The 23,532-nt window shown below is 39.0% G+C and overlaps 1 protein-coding gene across 4 annotated transcripts in view; it reads right to left on the reverse strand.

Moving 5' to 3' along the window:
- Positions 1-23,532, reverse strand: part of Sh3kbp1 (SH3 domain containing kinase binding protein 1) — a 336,423-nt gene that overhangs the window by 188,929 nt on the left and 123,962 nt on the right. For all 4 annotated transcript variants that reach the window (XM_047536039.1, XM_047536036.1, XM_047536037.1 and 1 more), the window contains one exon: positions 12,490-12,613. In XM_047536039.1, coding sequence (XP_047391995.1) covers positions 12,490-12,613 — 124 coding nt within the window. The remainder of the gene's footprint in view (positions 1-12,489; positions 12,614-23,532) is intronic.

Raw genomic sequence — 23,532 nt, forward strand, 5'->3', positions numbered from 1 at the left:
ATGCCTGTCTAAACACACACAAATAAAATTCCTTTAAACACAAGTATATATGCATATATATACACACACCTATACTTATAAACACTGTAAAGTGCTATCCATGTTAAAGAATTTGTTCCTAAAATTCAATCTGCTCAAATATAGCATTTTACAATTTCCACTCATCTACCTTCTTAAAAGTTAGTAACTGATAAGTATCAACAATTCTCTTAATATCAAAGGGGAACATTTTTCAATTCATAAGGGGTTATTATAAGAGAAATATTCAAAAGTTAAATTCTTCTATGTATCAGCAATAGGAAAATAACATGAGAGGGAGAGGGGCCTATTTACAAAAGCCAACACTAACCACACCTACCCAGGAATAACTTTATAAGGAGTAAGCAAGACCACACAAATAAAAATATATCAGTTGATTAAATGGAGTGACATTCCATGTCTCACTGGATGGCTAGAATCAGTTATTTAGAATTCAAGGGGGGAAAGATGTTTTAATATTTATAAGAATTCATCTGTTATGATGTTTGGGAGGAGGGATGAGGGAAAAAAGGTTTTCATTTATACCCTTGTACATAAAGATGGTTTGTATGGTAATACAAATCTTCTTTTTAAAAATCTAGGAAATTATCAATTATTTCAATATTGACTTATAATTTTAATAAAATTCAAATTGAAATCTCAATAAGATTTTTTTAACTTGAGGACATGAATTTATAATAAATAAGAATAGAGAAAACACTTGAAAACAAGGAGTGACAGAAAACAGGAAGAACACAGGCTTACTATACTACATATTAAATTGTATTATAAAGCCACATAATTAACTATATTGATGCAAGAATGCTGAGACAAATTAATGGTACTGAATTGAAAGTACAGAAGACTTAAATATATATAATAACATTATGTGATAAATGAGGTATCACAAATTCTTGGGGAAGGGCTAAATGATTCAATAAATAGTCCTGGAAATGTGGCTATTTCAAAATAAAAATCAATTTGCATATTATACATTAAAATTCCATATAGATTAAAAATTTGAAGTAGAAAAAGCCAGTAGAAAAGAAAAGGAAGATTAGCCGAGCATTTTTTTGAAGAAATCATGAAACACCAATATATAATTGTACATTAAAATGTACTATTTCTGTACATCAAAATCAGTGGCAAACAAAATGAAAAGTGATCAAACTGGGAAGCAAAAAGTGCCATGAATGACAAAGTAATAATACAGTATTTAATAAAAAAGAAAATAAAAATCTTACTATAAAGAGCAAAGATTACTAATAAATGATAGAAAAAATGTTCACTCTATTAAACAGAGCAATTCAAGCTTAAAATACCAAGAAATATTCTCTCCACTTCCAGTGGAGAGATGCTGCAGAATGGTGCAGGAAATCAATTTGATAATAATGAATCAAAGTCCCACCAAATTTATACATGCTTTTGTTCTGGTAATTCCACATCTAAGAATCTTTCCTAAAGAAACCATCAGCACTGCAGATAAAGATTTATGAGCAAAAATAGCCAGTGCAGAGTTACTGACAACGGCAAGAAAAATTGGAAACATAAATGGATTCTTTCCTCGCCAGCAGAAGCTCTCTCCATGAAGCACAGAATTTAGAGTATAAGAGGTTTGGCTTTTGATTTACAGGCAATCTCATTTTTTTTCTCAAGAAATGAACAATAGGAGGCCACAGTCAGTTCTCTATCCTTCTCAAATCGATTATCTAATATTTAGGTCATCTCTAGCAAAACAGTGTCATTTTGATCCCTCAGACTCACTATCTCCTAGGCAACTGATTGAATAAAGAAAAATATAAAGCTTCACTGAGAAATATATAATTTTAAAGACGAGAATAAGAGGAATAGCACATCTTGTCCCTCAGCTGAGGGGGAATGTAAAAAAGAAAGAGGCAGCACCAAGCACATTTTCCCACCTTTTTAAACATTCTTTTTTTTTTAACAGCTTCATTGAGATATAATCCGTATAACATAAACTTCATCCACTTTAAGTGCATAATTTAATGTTTTTAATGTATTCACAGAATTGTACAACTAACACAAAAATTTAATTCTGGAACATTTCCTTCACCCCAAAATAAAACCCCACACCCATGAGAAGTTGCTTTCCTTCTGCATCCCAGCTCAAGTCACACACACTAATCAACTTTCTGTCACTAATGATCTGCTGGTCTGGACCTTTAATATAAATAGACTCATACAATGTGATCTTTGGTGTCTGGCTTCTTTCACTTATCATTATACTTTCAAGGTTCATCTATCTTGTGATATACACCAGTACTTCATTCCTTTTCATGGCCCAATAATATTCCACTATATGGTGTGGAATTCTGGGTTTCGTAGTAACTCTAGATTCAACAGTTTGAGGAAGTGCCATACTGTTTTTCCTAAGTGGCTGCACCATTTCACATTCTTTTTCTTTTTTCTTGCTGTGCTGGGGATTGAACCCAGGGCCTGTGCTTGCAAGGCAAACACTCTACCAAGTGAGTTATATCCCCAGCCCCTCCATTTGACATTCTTACCAGTTTCTAGTATTCCCTTACAACATTTTAATTTCTCAAGATCAGCAGCAATCTCCCCTCTTTAATTCCTCATATAGTAATTTATATTTCCTCTCCTTTTTTCTTGATCAGTATACCTAAAGTTTATTGATTGTGTTAGCCATTTTAATGAACCAATTTTCAGCTTCATTGATTTTTTTACTATATTGTTTTCTATTCTCTATTTCCTTTATTTTCTATTCTTTACTTCCACTGTAATCTTTATCATTTCCTTCTTTCTGCTTGCTGTGAGTTTAGTTGATTTTCTTTTCTAATTTCTTAAGTTGGTTACTGATTTGAGATCTGTCTTATTTTTTTTTTTTTTTTTTTTTTTTTTTTTTTTGGTGTTTCAATATTTATTCATTAGCTAAGCCAACTACCCTAGTAATGCATGATGCTGGGAAGACATGGTTTGACTAGAAACGTCAAGACTTGTAACTCTCTTTTCTGGAAAGGCTGATCTTCATAGCAGGAAGACAAGACAGCAAATATCAGGCTAGATTTCAAATGTACTGAGAAAGTATTACTCCCACACACTGTTTGTCATATTTCATATGATGACATGAAAAGTTCCTTCACTAGGGTCTAGAAAGATGATGAGTCTTCAAGAGTTGATCTGTCTTATTTTTGAACTTAGATATTTGCAGCTGTAAATTTCATTTGAAGCACTGCTTTAGCTGTGTGTGGTATCTTTTGTATTTTGTGTTTTCATTTTCATTCATTTCAAAATATTTTATAATTTCTCCTGAGAATTCTTTGACTCATTGGTTATTTAGAAATATGTTGTTTAATTTCCACATATCTGTGAATTTCCCCAGTTTCCTTCTGTTGTTGATTTCCAATTTAATTCCATTATGGTCAGATAACACACTTTGTATGATTCTAATCCTTTCAAATTTATTGAAATTTCTTTTATAGCCTCGCATCTGGTCCATTCTGGAGAATGTTCCATGTGCATCTGATCACTGGTTGCTTCATGGAAACTACACTTCATTATTATTTTCCATAAATCTCCAATTTCTTCCCAATTCCTAGAATCTTACTAGCAGCTTACCACATTTAATAACAACTACTACTGTATTCAGGGAGTGACTCCTGACCCTCCATTGCTTCCCCCAACCTCCAAACCTATTCTCTTCACTCATTTTTATTTTCACAATTTCCCAGGGAATTAGCAAGAGTAGTTGCCTTGTTTTACACAGGAAATTGGAAAACAGAATACAACTTGTCTCAAGTTCCAAAGAAACTTTGAGGTACTGCCGGAGTGGAGTTTAGCTGCCCCGCACCCACAGCCATTCTTCCCGCAACAGGGCCCTGCTGCCACTTAGCTCATTCAGTTCTCTGGAGAAACACAAATGAATAAGCAGGCTAGTCCCCTCCAGTGCTCTTTCTCATGCACAGGCACACAAGTGAAGCTTCTAGCTGTTCTCTTTCCCTTCTGATGGGAATAATGAGGGCAGCCCACCTGGCACTGCAGCTGGGCCTGCTGCTGATGTGACCATGGTTTAGGGAGGTAGGCCATGAAATGTCCTCATTGTTTGGGCACAACAGTCCCAAGGCTTCACAAGCACAAAATGCCAAGAGTTCAAAGACTAAGCTGAGCCTGCACGTGGCATCAGGGGGACCAGACTGTGATGAAAGATCAGTAGATATAATTAGAAGAAAATGCCCCTTTTCCAGAGTTTATTCTAAGTGAGTCCAGCTGTTGTCCCCACACAATGCAAAAAATCACAGGCAGCACCTAACTATCATCTACCTCTACCTAATTACTTCTCATTAATCAACCAGCTCCCTTTCTAGAAAAAAGCTCTCTTAGGAAAGGACACTCCCATGTGGAACTTGGTAAAGGTCAGTCCTCCAGACATGAGGAGTGTTCTTTAGGATCCCCCAGGCAGAGGTTCTATGTCCTCCTGCCTGGCACGTCAGTAAATGGGTCCATACATCAGGGACCTTCGGCCAGCTCAGTAATTCTACAATTCCAGAACTCTAAAAAGGCAGGCTATTTGGTTTTTCCCTCATATCCCCACATGTGGACTTATCCCCCAAATTCAAAATGGAAATCTCTTTTACTAGTAGGCAGAGAGGTTGAACAAAGCTCTTCTTCATATACAATCAGGATTTTAATACTATCAAGAAAAGCTATGGGATATTTTACCTGTGTGGGGCCTGTCATCATTCTAAACACACACCTGGAATCACAGGCTCAATGCTAAGCCAAGTCCAAGATAAGCCTGGACAAGCAGGCCTCACTGGTCACTGGGTTAGGTCCTTCTGTGCCCACTTTTCATGTCAAGGCTCAGCTTAGGGATATCCTCTTAGACATAAGGATCCCATGAAATGATCAGTGGAAAATTCCTGTTCATCTTGTCACTTGAGAAATACCAAAAGGACTGGTGTGCAAGTTTCAGATTCAGGGAATGTCCTTGTAGCATGGTCGAACTTGTGTTTTTTGTGGCCACGGGCCTTAGAACCACCATCAGTCCCTTCTCTCATTTCTACTTACTCACTTTAACATTCCCCACACATTACCTTGAAGATTCTTAGAGAGCACCTTGTCCTAGATGTTAAAGCCCAGCACATGCCAAAGTGGAGTCCTAACCAGTATTCAGCAAAATGATCAAAGATAAGCAGGTTTCCTTGCTGCAGGACATCTGAGAGCCTATAAGATGCTCTAATGTGCTTGTTGATTCTAAGAGGGAAGCTATAACTGAAATATGACCAGAGAGGCAATTTTCTCTCTTTGTCTTTCTCCATCTGTCTTTTGTGAACTACTTTGCAGGGCTGAAATACCATACAACACACATGGGGAAATGCTGGCCTGGTTTCCATCTGAGCACATCACGCTTGTTGCAAGATCTACCCCCCTAGGTGGAAATAATACCCCCTCCTCTTAGAGCATGCCTTATACAGACAAACTTGAGCACACCAAGGTCAAACACAGGCCTCAGAAAACTAAGTGTCGCACATGATGGTGCAATGCAATTCAACCCAGAGCTATCCTCAGAGCCTGGTGTACTGTATGGAGCATATACAGTTCAGCACTCTGTATCATGTGAGTTGTCAGTTCCTTTGCAACATGAGCAAATGCCAGTTGTCCCCAATTACACAGTCTCTCTGACTTTTAAAAGCTACCTAAAGTTTCATGCCAGCAATATAGTGAACAAAATAGTAAGTCAGACTTAAAAGTGTATTATGCTCTATGCAGAGCATTTGGAACTCCAAATGCATTTTCCCACAGAAACAAAGTTATAAACAGTGATTCAGTTCCCAGACTAAACTACTACTACAATAAGGCACATCTGCAACTTTATCAACTAACAAAAACTGAAAGAAAATGAAATTAAAGACGTTTTTATTTATCAAAAATACTTGTGCTTCATGGAATACCAAGTGGGGGGCCATCCAGGCCCAGACAAGAAGAAGCTGACTGAGAGAATTTACAAACAATAATGAAGTCAACAGTCAGTTGACTTTTTACTTTCACCACCTGCTGGTGACTGATAACATCAGTAATAAAATATTGTTCCTTGGAGGAAAATGGGTTCAATGAGAAGTGAAAAAACAGCTAAGGGTACTTGAAGCTATTAAAGAGGAGACTGTGGCTGCTTACAGGAATTTTAATGTGATTACTGTGTCCAAAATAATATCTCTACCTAAAGTCATGCCTACAGGAGTCATTTTTTTTTTTTTTAATGCTTATCAACAAAAATACTGGTTAGGGGAAGTACCACAGAGCAAGGACCAGGAAACATTCTATGAGCTCAATGAGCAAAATTAGATGAGAAAGGAAAGGGGCTAAATGTGTGTACAATGTGAGAAGCTGTGGATCTGAGATGAAACTGCATGAATTGGGAACACTGAGTGAGAGAAACCAAAGGAATCCTGCAGTAAGATTCTCCCAAGGAGAAAGAAAAAGAAGTGAGCAGGAGGAGGAGTTTCCTAGGAGAGCCGCCAGGTGGAGCCACTACCCCAAACCCACTTGGTTCTTCGGATGGGACTCTGGTGGAAATCCTGGAGTGCAGTGGGAGTCTAAATACAGGATTATTTCATAAAACATCCCTGACTCTAATATTAATGCCTTAGGGAAAGGACACAGAGATTTAAAGTAAGTAAATAGAAGGAGGAAAATTCTAAAATTCAATTCTGTCAATGACTCACATGCAAAAAAATGTATAGAGAAGATGCAATAGCAACACCCCTCCACAGAGCTTCTTTCTACCCTTTTCACCCTGCTCCCTAAGCTCAACAGGCAGCACTACTCAATAAGAAACAAGTGAAGACAACACATCCTCTAACATCAATCACCAGTCCTAACATGAATTCCCAATTAAACTCAACAGAAATGTGGCCAGGGATCAGTTAGTTTTAAAAGGCCTTCTTTGCTCTCAAGCTTTGGAGAATGAAGGCCCACTGGAAGAAAGGATTATAGATGCATATACAGATACATTCACACAGATGTATGTATTATTGAGTGACCATCTTTCCTGCTCACTCACTGCCAGGTTGCCAGCTTTAATCTCATTTCCCCTGGAAAAGACTAGCTCAGGCAATAGCCAAGACCTTCTACATAGCCATAATGCCTTCTCTTAACTTCTACTCTCCTAAGCAGTCTGAAAAAGCCAGCTCCTGAGGTAAGATTGACAGGTGATTTGGAAACTCGAAGTCTGACCCAAATTGCCACATTTTCAGATACCTAGTTAGCCAGGGGTAAATTCACATTTGTTTCTTCAGTAGGAAATCTGAAAGAAAAGTGTCACATTTCTACACGCAAACCCCCAGATCTTGCACCTTAAACAAACCACTGGAAAGCTGAAGAAGTTGACATTTTCTTTATTAAGGACACACTTTTTTCCATTCTTTGTTTATATTTCATTTCCAACAAAGTGCTCATAGCCAATCAAGATCTATGCCACTGCTTTACGGTCATGACAAGCATTCTGTGCCAGCACATACGTATTTGTACATGTGCACACACTCACACCCTCAACCCAATTCTCATAAACCAGTCCAACAAACACTTGGGGAATACTATCCAGGCAGCCAAGTAGATGCTTAAGAAATGAAAGTTTGAAAAGCACACTTCCCCTTCAGGACAAGGGGACAAGGGAGAAGTCACTTGGTGGGATCTGCTTCAGGACCAAATGACTAGTGCTAACACTATGAGGAAAAGGATATACATTAAGTTCTCCTGACAGCTATAGGCAGCAGACTCAAGTGGAGAGCCATTCTGTGTGGCAAACACGTGGCTCATGTTAATGTGAAGGGCATGTATGCATCACCCATCTACACCCAAAATGCATTCTGAAGGACTTCTATGCTTTTAAAGCAACAGTGTGTCACCAGAGGCAGAGCAGCCGATGGTCCTTCTGTTAAGGAAGACTTTTGAATCAAATCTGTTGGAAGGACTAAACATACCAGAAATGAACCCATAGAGCAATGTTCTACAATCAAAGTCAGACCCACATACCAGTTCAGAGAGCAACCCTCCCCCATCTTAACTTGAATCTCATGTGAGACAGACGATCTCACCTCAGAGCACCAGGGCTAGACCTATTACAAATAACATCTTTTAAACTGTCAGATCTTTCAGCATTAATCTCTGAAAGGGGCAGTAAAATGCAAATGCATAACAAACCTTAAATAAAGATGGTAAAAGCGTTTATCTTTTAGAAGGCAGATGCCAAAGTAGCAGAGCGACTTAAAAAGATGATTATAAAATACATTTTATATCAGGAGAGCATAACAATAATAATAGTAATAGCAAAGAATAAAAAATGTGCAAAATACAATAGAGACTTACCAAACACTGAATTCATGATAAACTGGAAATAGAAACAAGGACATATAAAGCCAACCAGAAATCCACGGAATGGCTTCACATTCAGAATGACAGAAGTAAATAAGAGACATACCCCCACTATGTCATAAAAAAGATATAAGAAATGTGCAGCACTTTCTCAACATTTCCCATGTGACACAGCAGACTGGAAGTGCTTTCTGTCACAATCAGCTGCTGTTTTTCTAGTCTTTGTATCTTCCCCAGGACCAGGCACAGGGCCAGGCACATAGTTGACATGCAGTAAACACATGCTATGGAATATTCATTGGTATCCACCAAAGGAAAGGAACACTGTCCAAAATCACAGGCAGCAGAAGGGGCCAGAGACAAGCAGAGATACATCGTTCTCACATGATCTGCTAATGATGAAAACTAGAACCCTGACATAGAACCTGGTCTTCAGATGGGCCAGTGGGGTATAGCTAGATTACAACCTGGATACTTAACCAATCACATGGATAAAGTTAATCAGAAAATTCTTCTAAGGACGAAACCAACTGATTTTTTATTTGGTTGTTAATTCAAGTAGAAAAAAATCTATATCCAGCAGGGTTGGGGTTCTGGCTCAGTGATAGTGCCTAGCATGTGTGAGGCACTGAGTTCGATTCTCAGCACTACATATAAATAAATGAATAAAATAAAGGTCTATTAGCATCTAAAACTTTTTAAAAAATCTATATTCAAAAGACAAAATCCACTACTCATTTTCAAGAACATATTTAAGGTATTTGTTAATAACTTTCACAACTCCCATCATATTCAATCTTGCTTCTAAATTCATGGCTTGAATACTCTAAAAAAATTCTCTACATATCAAATATTCCAATATGGGAGGCCATCATTCTCTTACATGGGTTTAATGATAGAAGAAACAAAAGAATAAGTCATTATCAGAAGAAAACAGACAACTCTTTTCTGTCTGGTTCATGAGAATGGACTTGGCTCTGAGAAGTTTTCACATTTTCTGGCTACAAGTCATCAACATACTGGAGTCTGGGATAACGTTAAGATATAAAATATCCATGCTGCAAGCTGACCTGAAAAAAATGACTTCTTATTCTTGGGAAAGGCTTGTTTATTTAAAATAGGAAGATCCTCCACTGTGACCACAGGTGGGAACAGGCACAAGTGCCCCTGAGGTTCTAATACCCTGAATGTATAGTTGATGACTGCCAAGCCATCTGGGAGGACCTGCTTTCCCTCTCAATTTCAGTCACATTTTCTTCTCAAATGGAAAGTCCATGGAGTCATTCCAGTACTTCCTTAACTCAACTCTAGTAATTTGCAAAAGTTACAACTGAAAAATGAAACTAGTCAGTCCCCCAACTAATGCTTCTGTGGTCCTGGTCTCTTCTCAAGGCTATGAAAAGCTTTCTTCAAGCCCAAAGTATTTTCTGACCTTCTACAGGTGCCTGGGGAGGGTGAGCTCATCCCAGATTGTGAGGTACCACAACCTGTTTGCAATTGCTGCAAAGTGAAGCATGTCACAAAATGCAAAAACAGCTGGACATAATTGGGCAAAGTTCTTCAGGCAAGTCGCCCTCAAACCCTGGCCCCAGTGAAGTGGTTCCATTTCAGAGGCAGGGTAGAAACAGATGTCACTCTTTCTTTATTAAGCCAGTTTCAAGTCTGTACCAAATGACAAGGCTTGTATAAATAAGAGTCATCTCATCTTGATAAAATTGAAGGAAAAGAAATTGTGTTAATTCTATTAAATTCTCACAGGGTTCAAAGCCAAATTATAAGTATAAATCATATACTCTAAGACAGCTACCACACTAATGAATCAAAACAAGCTCATAAACCCTGAGAACAACTTCCCCCACTAACAGTACTAAGAATGCTAATAGATCAAAACATCTAGAAGGTTTCTAGGGACAAAGCTTGATAGAAATCAAGGGGAGGGGGTAAACTTCAGTCATCCAACTCATAAAACTTTAAAAATTAGTTGGATGAAGTGTTTACCAGGAACTAGAATCATCCCACAGATTTAGTCTCTGATCCTTTTTTTAAGAGGAAAAAAGTGTTTTTTCATTGATTTTGGGTGGGAAAAAATGTAGCTTTTGAGTTCAATACAATGAACTATTTATCTGGTCTGACAAGGCCAATCAATCTCCCCCCTCCTGCTGTTTATTATAAGGAGTAGCAGAATACTGTTAGTCTTGACGGGGTGGGGGAGGGCCTACAGTCACCCGGGTCCTGGTACACAATGCTTCCCTTCAGCTGGGAATTTATGTTTGGCCCAGGTGACCCAGGAGGTCAGTGTGAAGCCTGGGACAGAATGATGATGGGTTGTTACAGGCTTCATATTTACAGAACATCTCCATGTGTTCAGGTCTCACAGTCACTGGCATATTTAGTATTAAAAGGCCTAAGAGTAGATAAAAGCTTGGTCTTAATTTGGCTGCAGGTCTAAAGTAGAAGACTTTAAAAAGGAATGTAAATGGAGTAAGCCATTCCTTTGAATTTCATTTTTTTCTGGTGAATAAAAAATTCCATTAGGGAAACTCAAAGGTCAGATTTTCAGTTGTAAAGAAACAATTACCTGAAAAGTTCTATTCCTTCGTTGATTTAAAGTTCTCAGGTAATTTTACTGAACTCATCCAGATAATTACCTTCATTCCTTACCTTAATTAATTCCTTCGCTTGTGAAATTAATTAATTACTTTAAATCTCTTATTGACTTTACAAAAACAGGGCTGGTTGGAGAGGCCTTGCTACTGGTCACCATGTGTGTAAATGCTGGGCCCACTGATCTGAGAAGAGCCAGAGGAAAGGGACAGCTCAGAGCAGCCAGGGAGGTTTGGCAATACAAAAAGAGCTCACTGAAGTTTAACTCTCATATCCAATGAGTCTCAGGCATTTGGAAACTTATTTGAAAGAATGCAGGAAGCACTTTGAGGGAAAACTAGTTTGACAGCAATGTATGCTAAGTTCTTAAAATGGGAAACCCCCCTCCCCAACTTTGGTAGGATGGGGTTTTTAAAAAAGAAGAGAGAAGGAAAAGAAAGAAAATCCTATAGCTGCTAACCAACATGGGCCTCCAGCCAATATTTCATCTAAATAATTCAAAAAAGGAAATGTAACCCAGGGCAGCTGGAGGGGGGGCAGAGGAAGAGACAGGAAGGAAGAGAGACACAAAGCTAATGTTTCCAGTGCTATGATCAATGGGCAGTTTATTGGACAAATTCTTATGCTGTCTAAATTTTATGAAAGATTAGCTGTTCTTCCCCATGGTTATGTAAACTTGCCTTCTTTTTTCTTGTTAATGGACCCCTTTGCTAGTACACTTCCTGCTCCTGCTATTGAACAGCTCTCTATTTCCCTTTAAGGAAGTAATAAGCCTGGGAAAAGTTGGCAGCTGAATGCTGACCTACTATGGCACAGTCAGCTCAGCTCAGCTCAGCTTAGTGAGTGCCCTGGCTGATCCAAGGTCAGGAAACGCCAGAGAAAATCTAGTGTGTCCACGGTACAGAATTGAGTAGGACCATTTCTGCAGTCTTATAGTCTCTCTCACATTGCTTCGAACACTTATCACCAGGGGAAGACGCAGGAAAAAATGACAAGCTGATACCTAAAATTTACCTTGACATCTTTAAACAGGGAAAACAAGATTGTTAAAGGTTTCTGTGTAAATTGATATATTAACCATATCTTCATACATTCTGCCTCACTAACCCAGAGAGGCAGGCCCTGTGTTTGGGACTTAGCAGTTAGAAAAAGACCTGGATAGAGTTTGCCTTAAATAAAAAGAAGAGCATTGTCAGACACACACAGCTCAGCCTGCACATTACCATTCTCTAAATTCACCTTGCATCCATAAAAATAGATGTGAAAGCAGAAGCTAAAACCCTAAGGAAAAAAAATCATTTACAAATTCTGTCAAGTTCCTTACTGTCAAAAAAGCATTTGTATTAGTTACCTTTATTATAGCTACTAGTTACTAGCCATATATATAAGTGTCCGAAATTTATACCTAAAAGCAAAAGGGAAAAATTTTTCAGCAATGCAAAATTTGACACCGTTCACTCAAAAGTTTTCAGGTTTTATTTGTGCGCAGGGAGGGGGGCTTTTTCTCCTTTACCATACCTCGCTTATTGGTTCTTAAAATTGTTTCAGAAGACAGCAAAGAGTTTCCACTGGATACATCGTGCATGGGCTTTTCTGGAGCTTTGTTGGAGAGAGGGTCTTTCTTCATATCTTTCTTTATTTCCTGTGAGGACAGATGAAAAGAAAACAAGATTGTAGTTTGAAGTTTTAGGGTGCCTCTTTGTATTAAGCTTCATCTTTCTGGAAATTGAACTATAGTAATGCCAAATCAGCACCTAATCCTATTAAATGGAATAATGCTCAGCATGATGAGGTGACCATTCCATGTGGTCATTCCATGTGACCATCAAGAGAATGACTGATACATAAAAGCCACCAAAGAGCTTTAAATGACAGCTTGTTCTACTTTTTGAACAATGACAAGCTTTGGACAAACAGACTCACCCCTTTAAAAGCTTTCTGATTTCTATTCTTCTCAACAGGGGCTTAGAAAACTGTATTCCCAAATCACCATTGTGCTCACAATTATACTAAACCCAAAAGATGATTTAGATTTGTTTACAGCCATCAAGTACCTCTGGATTTTTCAGCTTCTAACAAAGACAAAAATAAGGATGACAGACTAAAATAAGGACTATCATTCTTGGCCAGGGTTCAGCAGCCCACCACCCTACTGTGTAAATAAAATTTCATTGGAACATGACCACATTTTTTGCATGGTTGGTTTAGTGCTATAATGGCAGACTTGAGTTGTTGCAACTGAGACCAAAGCCTAACATATCTGACCTTTTAGAGAAAAAGTTTGCCTGGTCTAGGTGGATGCTTATCAAAGTTTCATTAAGATCAGGATTTTTAAAACCTGATGGCTGACAAAATTACAGGTTGAGTATCTCTAAGCCCAAAACCCCAAATCCAAATTGCCCCAAATGTAAAACACTGACTTCAAATGATGGGTCATACTCAAAATGCAGGAGCACTAAAAACACTGTATAAAATTACCTTTACATTATGCATATATGAAACATGAATGAATTCCGTGTTTATATGTCAGTATATCACCAAGATATGTCATTAGATAAATGCAAATATTCCAAATTTTTAAAAAAATCCTAAATCTAAAATGCTCCTAACCCCAAACACGTTGGATAAGGGATACTCAACCTTTATTTCAAATTACTTTAATAATTTGCATAATTCTACAATAAAGCATTTATAACCCAAAATCATAGTAACTCACAAAGTACAAGTCTGTTCACAGGAATTCTTCCCAAAAGGCTTGTCTGAACCCATGATCACTCTAAAGGGGAAAAATGAAAGCTTAGGAGTTACACCTGAAGCTTGCCTGAATGACAGGAAGGACTCACAGATAAGGGATGTGTGCTTTAGAAAAACCAGGGGTAAGAATTGGGGATGTGTTCCCTCTATAGAATGAGCAGGAAAATGGTGAATTATGTAGGTGGCCATGATTAGGCCTCAGCAGAGGATGGAAGTAGAAAGAAAACAAGTGCTTATCAAAACATTGCCACTGTCCCTAGGCGTCCTACACACTAGGAAATGAGTTAGTTACCATATCCAATTCCCTAACTGCTAGCTGTTCACAACAGCCTCACCCTCTCTTCCTGTCTCACCAGGGCCCAACCGGAAACCAGCAACTAAGGCTGGTGCTTTGTGGGTCGAGAACTTCAGCTGGTATACCAGAGCCCTAAGTAGGCAGAGCTCCATCCTAGGCCTCCACTGGTATCTCTGCACACCCCACAAAGTTGTATGTTCATGTATGCATGTACACAGACATCCACATCAGCAGCCCCCAGAACCTGCTAGAACAGTGGTTCCTGGGGGTTCCTGCAGCCTCACAGGCAGTAGGCATCAGGGGACAATCGGCAAACATTGCCTACCTGAGCCACATGATGGCTGCCAGTCAGCTATGGCTCTAGAAACAAAGACAACAAGCCACCAAGTTCATGTACTGCCCCAGTGGGTGCTTCTCTGGGGGGAAAACAGTAGCTCAAACCTCACTTTCCATCAGGGTATGGCCTATGACTGTGCACATACAAATTTTCCCCACCTAGATGCAATGTGATACAGTAACACAACATCCAATTTTGTCAAGAAGTGATTCCAAGAAATTCAGTGGGTCAGGGGTGACATGGTCAGTGTTTACTTAGTGCTAGCTGCTAAAGGCACAAAGCTGGGGAAGGGCGATGAACACAGCAGAGATTGTAAGGCTGGGATAGCCACTAGATAGAGCCCCAGAAGCCACGGTTCTCAAGAATGCTCATTGTCCAGCATGTCAAAGCAGTACACATGAGCAGCTGGCAGGGAAGGACCAATCCAATCAAAAGCAGGTAGGACTGAAATCCAGCAGCAGACGGCTGACCCATAAACCCCAGATTCTTTCATTTTTCCAGTGATTATTTATATCTGTCAGAGGCTCAAGGTTGACTGAAATTTCTTTTTTTTTTAAATATTGTTTTTAGTTATAGATGGAAACAACACCTTTATTTTATTTATTTACTTTATGTGGTGCTGAGGATTGAACCCAGTGCCTTACCCATGCTAGACAAGTGCTCTACCATCGAGCTATAGCCTCAGCCCCTGAATTTCTTAAGCTGCTTCTTAGATAGAAGGAAGGAGGGGACAAACTTAAAATATGTCCCACATTTTTCTTTTTAAGAGAAATAAATCAAGGGCATGGATGTGGTAGTAATGGGGCAGGCTCCTCCCCGAGTCAACACCCGAACTCAGTATCACTCCACCAAAGGCCAACACCTTTCTCCAACTACCCCTTCCCTCAGGGGACAGGACCTGTCTTGTTTAACACCCTATCATCCACCAACTCACTCAGGCTGGAAAAGTCAGCATTAACCCCCCTAATAAATAAGTCACCCAGTGTGGCTTTATCTACTTCCTTAATCTCTATTTCTCTCTATTCCTCCTCTATGGCCTTAAAAACATAAATACCAAGCAAAAGACTTAAATAGACATTTCTCCAAAGAAAATATACAAATGGCCAATAAGCACATAACAAACTGCTCAACATCATTAGTCCTTAAGAGAAACAAAAACCAAAACCACAATGAGCTATCCCTTCAAACCCAATAGGATAGCTAGAATTTAAAATGATGGAAAATAACAAGTATTGATGGGGATGTGGAGAAAACAGAACTCTTGTATATTGCTGGGGGATGTAAAATAGTATGGTTTCTTTGGAACGCAGTATAGCAGTTCCTCAAAAAGTTAAACATAGAACTACCATATGACCCAACAATTTTGGAGATTCTGAAAAGAATTGAAAGCAGGAACTCAGACAGATGCTTGTATGCCAATGTTTACTGCAGCAATATTCACAATAGTGAAAAGGTGGAAGTGAGCCACGTGTCCATGAACAGATAACCCAGATGTGGTACATCTATACAATGGAATATTATTCAACCTCAAAAGGAATAAAGTTCTGATACATTCCACAACATGGACGAGCCTAGAAAACATGTGAAGTGAATTAAGCCAGACACAAATGGACAAATATTATACATAATTCCACTTACATGAAATATTTACAATAGGCAAATTCATACAGACAGAAAGTAGATTAGAGGTTACCTGGAGTAGTGGGAGGGGAATGGGGAATTTGTATTTAATGTTTATAGGGTTTACGTTTGGAGTGATGAAAAAGTTTTGGAATTAGACAGTGGTGATAGTTGTGCAACATTGTAAATGTAATCAGTCCCACTGACTATACACTATAAATAGCTAAAATGGCAAATTTTGTTTTGCACACACACACAAAAGAAAAAAACCCACATGAATGGCATCTAACATCTGAATTTATACCTGCTCTAAGAGCTTCACCTGGATGGCAGTTTTTCATCCACACAATAGACCTACTCACTGATATGTGAAACCAAGACACAGAGAGTTAAGGAAACAAGTAGGAGCCAGAACTGAAGCCCAATCTCTCCAACTTTAGAGCTTATTTCATAACTAAGCTTCCCTGAGTCCTGACTAGATTATGATAATGTCACCCCACCTTCAGTCTCTCCTCTTCCAGTTCAACCTCTGCACTGTCACAAGGGACACTACTAAAACAAATGTCTGCTCTTGTGATTCACCTGCTGAAATCTCTAATCCTTCCAAAAGACCACAGGCCAAGTTCTCTCATTCAAAAACTTTTCAAATCACAGCAAGTCACAAGTCCCTGTGCCTGCTTCTGGCTAAAAATATCTGGCATGTGTGCTGCCCCCATGGTACCAATTATCATGCAAATACAAGTTGGCTTACTACCTTAAAGTTCAGAGAATTCTGATGCCATAGGCTCCTATCTGTGTACTTTAAAAATGGGTGATGATATTAACAATGATATGGCCTTACACTGGCAAAGGTTTATATAAATTAAAGTGCTTTTATAGATATTTTCACTTGTTCCTCCAAATAACTTTGGGTGGGGAGGGGAATCTGGTTTTGCCAGCCACATATTTTTACACAGAAGAATAGTGAAACACAAAGAGAACACAAGAGAAGACAAAGGTCATAAAGCTAGTTAGGGGAAGAGCTCTCCTGCTACATCTCACCTACTGAAAAGAGACTATGTCACTTGAAGTCACTCTACCACTGGCTCCAGTGGGAACCATAGCTCTCCTCCATGTTTAAAGGATGCAGTGTACCACTTTACCCATGAGCACAAGACTATTGAGGTCTAAATCCGTGAAGTCCCACATTATCCACATAAACCAGCTCCTTCCTGCAGAGGAGGATGGACTTGGCATTAGAGAAACTCCTGCCTGCCTACAGTTGCCATACCTGGAGCTCTCCGAGGTTCTGATCCAAGTTTCTAGGACTCTGGATTTCCCAGGGCTGGGTGTTCCTAGCCCCCTACCTCACCCTCAGTCTCAGTTATCTGATGACTAGGCCCATGTGTAAAGAACCCCAGTATTACTATCCCAGTAGCAGAGGCTATACTCTGTCAGAACTGTGGGCCCCGAGGGTTTATTGGAATTCATACATGAATGCCTGCAAATATAATCAGCAATGATTTTAGTTGCTTAAAGACAGTACAGAAGATGTCAGTAAACCTCTTTAGGTGACAAAAGAAACTCAGTTTCTCTTTACATCCAATCTGATGCTTTAACAATGGAAATCTGGCATGGACAATAAGACTGAGGTCCTCAGCAAGAGATCAATGCTGCAATGATGCTTGATCTATGTTCAAGGGCCACCGAGACAAGGAAGAGAACTCCTCACAACATTCCTGCTTCCCTAAGGCACTGTGCTTAACAAAGCCAAAAGGGTTCACCCATATTCAGAAGCCAAACAGCCCCAACAGGGTCACTGGTGAAAAAAATTTTCCATGACACTCACCTGCAAACAGCAACCTCAGCAGGCCAACAGGTGATGTGTATGTGACTGGCAGCTAAACTAAGGTAGTCTGCTTTCTAATAAGCAGAGTTGCCCTGAAGTGGGTGGCTGCTGAGCCAAGGTCATTCTCCCCCACCCACCCACACAGTCCACTCCCATACATTCCATCTCTATAGGTGCTGGAGTTCTGACTGGCTTGGCTCTTTGAATTAGGTGGTCAGTCTCCAAACAAAATACTGCATGACAAAACACCAACTAAAGTCTAATCTGATGGTCCCCTCTCTCCTCTCATTCTTCATGTCTTTCACCAATGATGACACAGGTTAAGGCACAGGATTCATGATGAATGAAGAGAATGATGCTTTGAGTCAGAAAACTAGTACTAGCTATGGCAGCATCATTTACTAGGGGTGTGACCTTGGGGGCAAAACTTAAAGCATCTAAGCAGCCCTTTTGTCATCTGTAAAAGACCCCTAATGCTAAATGTGCCATCACAGAGATGTCTTCAGGATTAAATAGAATTGGAGAGTAGTATACAAGATATTATTTACTGTCATTTTAAAATAGCAAGTGCAATAAAAAAATACATGTAACAGATGAACTTTACAGTGATAATTTTGAGTGAAAGAAGCCAGACACAAAAGATTACAACTACAATTTCACTTATATGAAGTTCAGCAACGGGCAAAATTAATCACTGGTGAGAGATCTCACAACGGCAGTTACCTTTGGGGAGGCATTGACAAGGAGGGGTAGGAGGGAGCCTGCTGAGAAGATGAAAATGTTCTATAATTTGGTCTGGGCAATGGTTATACAGGTGTACACATACTGAAAAATTCACTGAACTGTACTTCTAAGACCTCTACACTTTATTGCAGGCTATTTCAACTTAAAAGAACAACATAAATGCTTAAAGTCGAAGACAGTTTAAATATTAGCACATTTAAGTCAAAATGTGCTAATATTTTGTCCTAGAAGATCAAAAACATGAAAAGCAAGTGCTCAGATGTTTTACTGTTCATCTCAGGTGGTGGGAAGCTTTCTGGGATCAACATTAAGGGAATGGATAGTTGCAGTGTGCCAGATGCAGCCTATGGAGTGGGTGAGCCAAGGGATGTCTCATCTCATTTACACAATCAGCTGAATGGATCCTTGCTCTTCACCCCAGCTGCCTTCTTCCTGTCTTGCAATATTTCCTTCTCTCCTGCCACCAATAGTGCATGCAAAGAGAGCAAGATGGTGTCACAGACACAAGGGGGAGCTCGGCGCCACCATGACCTGCCCAGAATGCTGGTCCTGCAACTTCCCTTTGCTTTAGGAGGGATAAGAGATGCCTGGGCAGGGCCCCCAGAGTTCATGCTAGAAGCAGGGCAGGAAAAAGAGGCATCATTTGTCCCTTCAATTCTGGTCCATTCCTTTCTGGAGGCAAAGCTTCTTTTGGAGCCAGATATGGCTGTAGGATCACAGCTGTGCCCCCTGCTATAGTTCATAGAAAACCATTTTGCAAAATTACCACTGGCTGGAGATAAAAGAAAAATCACTAAATCTGAATCTGTATGCCAAATCTACCAATCAAGAGAATTTTCAATGGATAGGAAACCCTAGAAATAGCACGTAGCTCCTTCACATGCCTATCTTCCTCCCCATTACACCAAAGGCAAGTTGGAGGAGCAACCCCCCTCTGCATATGTTCATGGCATGCTGAGCCTGCTCTCCCAGTCTTTAACTCATTTCAGGAAAGGCTAGTATGTCTCAGAACACGTAGGGAAAGACAGCAGGGATTCTGAGAGCAATAGCAATAAGACAATGGGAACTTTAGCTGAATCTGAAGGAGTGTTTATTTAAAAAATAGGCATGTGTGTGTATAATTACCATAATAAAATACCCATGCAATCAAATCACAAAATGCACATACTTCATTAGAGAAAATTATAAAGGGATATATATATATATATATATATACATATATATATATGAATATGTATATCCATCCACACATGTATATTTAAAGTAAATATGGCAAGAGAAGGCAAGATGGTAGGCACACTGGTATTTGTTATATGGTTGAAATATTTCATTATTTCTCCTAAAAATTACATAGTGAAACCACACTGATGTCTCACACCACAATGGCTTTCTCATATTTACAAAATATGCTGTTACTTAGAAAAATGCTTTGACATGTAATCACAAAAACACATTTTCAGCTCAAAGCTAATAAGGAAAAAATTTTAATGTAAGAGGATACCTAGTACCATATTTTATGTCAGCCTTCAACTGCATATTTAAAACATCGTATACTTGAAGTATTATCTCCCCAAAATAACTGATGATATGAACAGGAAAATAACAAGAACATGAGAATGAGATCAAGAATCTCTTGACCTATAGGGTGGGGATGAAAGAATGCTGCCAAGAACACAACTGTTGGATACTGGACATAGATAAGAGGGTTAATCTTGAGTCACAAAGAGATACTGCTGCTTCCTGCATTACAATGTGATTACCTAAGAGACAGTCAGTCTCTATGCTTGCCCATGCCCTGCTAAACATCTAAATGATCACCATGCCTTTTGATATTGGCATCAAAAGGTGCCAATATCAACCAAGTATTTGGACATGCTTTAGAGGACACTTAATAAATATTTGTCAAGTGAATGGTCAATTAAGTGAAGTGTTATAGATACAACAACTATCTACAGATTTGGGTGGGGGTGGGGGTTATTGAATGCAGTGCAAAGCTATGACAACATGAAGATCTTTGTCATCGCTACAGAAATACACTGGGATTCCCTGGATCACCCTCAACTTCTCACTTCAGAAGACACAGATCTGGCTTAAGAGTAGTAGAAGGTGATAACAATAAGAAAATTCACACAGTGCCTCATTTTTAAAAAACAAGCAATACTTTTTTCTTTGTTTGAATGAGAATATTAGACACTCAAAATAAATGTACTCATTTTAAAATTTAACCTTAAAGCACTAGAAGAAAACATGAAAGAATGTGTTTACACTCTCCGAGTAGAGAAGACAAATTGACACTGACACAGAGTCCAGATGCCACAAAAAAAAAAAAAGGGTCAATGAATTACAGAAAGTGTTAAATATGCCAGGCATGGTGGTGCATGCCTGTAATCCCTGTAGCTCAGGAGGCTGAGGCAGGAGGATCCCAAGTTCAAAGCCAATCTCAGCAACTTTAAAAAAAAAATAAACAGGGCTGGGGATATAGCTCAGAGGTAAAGTACCCGTGGGTTCAACCCCTGGTACCAAATAAATAAATAAATGCCTATGCCTTTTGACTAGTATTTTCACTTCTAGGAATTTAAACTATAAATATATTTGTACATGTGCAAAATGGCATATGTATAAGATTAACTGTTATGGCACTGCTTAAATTAGCAGAACGCTGAAAGAATGTAACTCTGAGACAGTAGGGGGGCTGGTTACAAGAGACCATAAATCCATTCCATGTAATTCTCTCCAGGAATGAGGCTGGTCTGTACGTTCTAATAAGGACAATCGCCAAGACATATTGCTAGGTCAAAAAGCATCTAAATATATGCTAGCATTTATTTGATTTGTGTGCCTGCCTCAATGGGTAATATAGAACCCACACGAAACAGACAGAAAACTGTGGCTGCCTCCAGGGAGGGAAAGAGGGTAGCTGAGGGCCAGGGAATGCTTATATTTTGTCGGTTTTAACTGGTACCATGTGCTTGTGCTACCTATTCAATTTTTTAATTTAAAAATTAAATAATTAAAATACATTTACTATTTCTGGATCATTATTGATTATTGACTGCTACTTTTTTTTTTTGCAAAGAAGCAGGAAGTTGACACTGTCTCCTAATAAGAATTTATCTATATCATCATCACTGCTAGTTTTAAAAGACCCTAATGCCAATGGTCACAGTAATGACACTGTTTGCTAATATATGCAAAGTTTTATAGAAAGTTCTCCAGTGCAAGCAGGACAAAGCTAACTTGTGGGGAAAATTATGCCTGGCCCAATCAATCAGTTTTTCCAATTATATGATATAAAATTCAAGATTCATAAAATGCAAGCATAACTAATGGCATAATAATCAAGAAAAATAAAATTCATAAGAAAGCAATATTAAGTCTTATTTATAGTCCTATTATCCAGTGTGCTTTGATGCCCAGAATGTAATCATGACCACCATGCTAAACACTTTGGGATTGGTTAATAATGCTCCAGTAGGTTAATTACAAAACCTCAAATTGAGCTCCCAGAGATGGGCACTTTCCCTTATCAAAGTCTCTACTGAAAAAAAAATTAAGTGTTTCTTATGACATTATACCTACTCCCTGGAACAGTACCCAAACACAGGAACTTCTGGATCACATGCTAGGTAAGAAGCTGGCTCTTGGAGGGGAAAAAAAAGGAAGAAGTGATAATCAAGGTCCAACAGCCACTTCTATTGCCTTTTTAATAAGTTTGATGATGGGGGCCTGTACCTTTGGTGGAATCCCTGTCCCAGAGGTTTCCCTCGTCGTGTAAGTTTGGGTCCTTAAGTCAGCCCCTCAGTTGCTCTCTGAGCACCTCAGGAGAAGGAATAAGTCTCACTCATCTTTTGGGATGCCCAGGCACTTGATGAACGAACATTAGTCATTATAAATTGCTGTATCATTCTTATAACAGATATTAGAGCACCTTCTATGTGCCAGATATAAATGAAAGAAGTATGGACATCTAACTCAATGTAAATTTTTACAGTCACAATTGCTCCTAAGACTAATAACCTAATGGAAAAAATTCAAATGCATTAAGATCTTTTAAAATATAAAAGGAAACTGGATATAGTTTTCATTTTCCTAAGTCTTATAAAAATATGAAATTAGCTTAGAATTATTAAGAGTATACTGTGGGCAAGGTACTATTCTAAAGGGTTTACATGGTCTAACACATTATGCTTGCAACCACACTAAAAGGTAGGGGCCATTATTGTCTCTATTTGACAGATGGGGAAAGCGGATCCCAAGAGGGGACAAACACACAGGCAAGAAGTGGCTGATGAGGCTGGCTCCAGCAGTCCTGCAGCTGAGTTCCCATTCCTAGCAGCCACAACATGCTCTGCCCACACAATATGTATGCTCCCTAAGGCTGCTCTTCTCTTGCTTCATAAACTCCCATTTCAAAGAGGAGAGACAAGAAAAATGACTATAGTATGAACTTTCAGCGGTGACCAGCTTATGAGTGTCAATGATCTGAAAGCCACCCCCCAGTAAAGAAATTCTTGAATTTTTACCAACAAAAAAGCACCTGTTACAAGAATGTTTATATACATTTTCATCCAAGATAACTTGATTGTCAAGAATAAATTATTCTAAGCCCGTGACAAAACAATGCCATTTCATGCTCATTTCCTGATTAAAGCTTTTAGGCAGCTGGGCATTTTCATTTCTCCGAGCTGTAGGGAGCTATGCAAATTTCCACACAGCAACTCTAAGATCATTAATCTAAGGAAAGCATGTGCCAACAGAATACCGAATTTTATATTGTTTCAGTAGAGGAGAGGAGGGGCAGGTTAATCTAATTAGCCTATGTATGGTCACCTGACTGCGGTTAACAAAAAGATCAAATGCTAAATTGTACAATCAGCACAAACTCCTAAGTAATGAGGCATTTCACATCACAAAAGGAACGGAGGGGGGATTCTTCTGTTGCTTGAAAGCAAATACTGTAGCAATAAAAATAATTATACTGAG

Source organism: Sciurus carolinensis, chromosome X (genome assembly GCF_902686445.1).
Source record: "Sciurus carolinensis chromosome X, mSciCar1.2, whole genome shotgun sequence".
In the NCBI taxonomy this organism is placed as follows: Eukaryota; Metazoa; Chordata; class Mammalia; order Rodentia; family Sciuridae; genus Sciurus; species Sciurus carolinensis.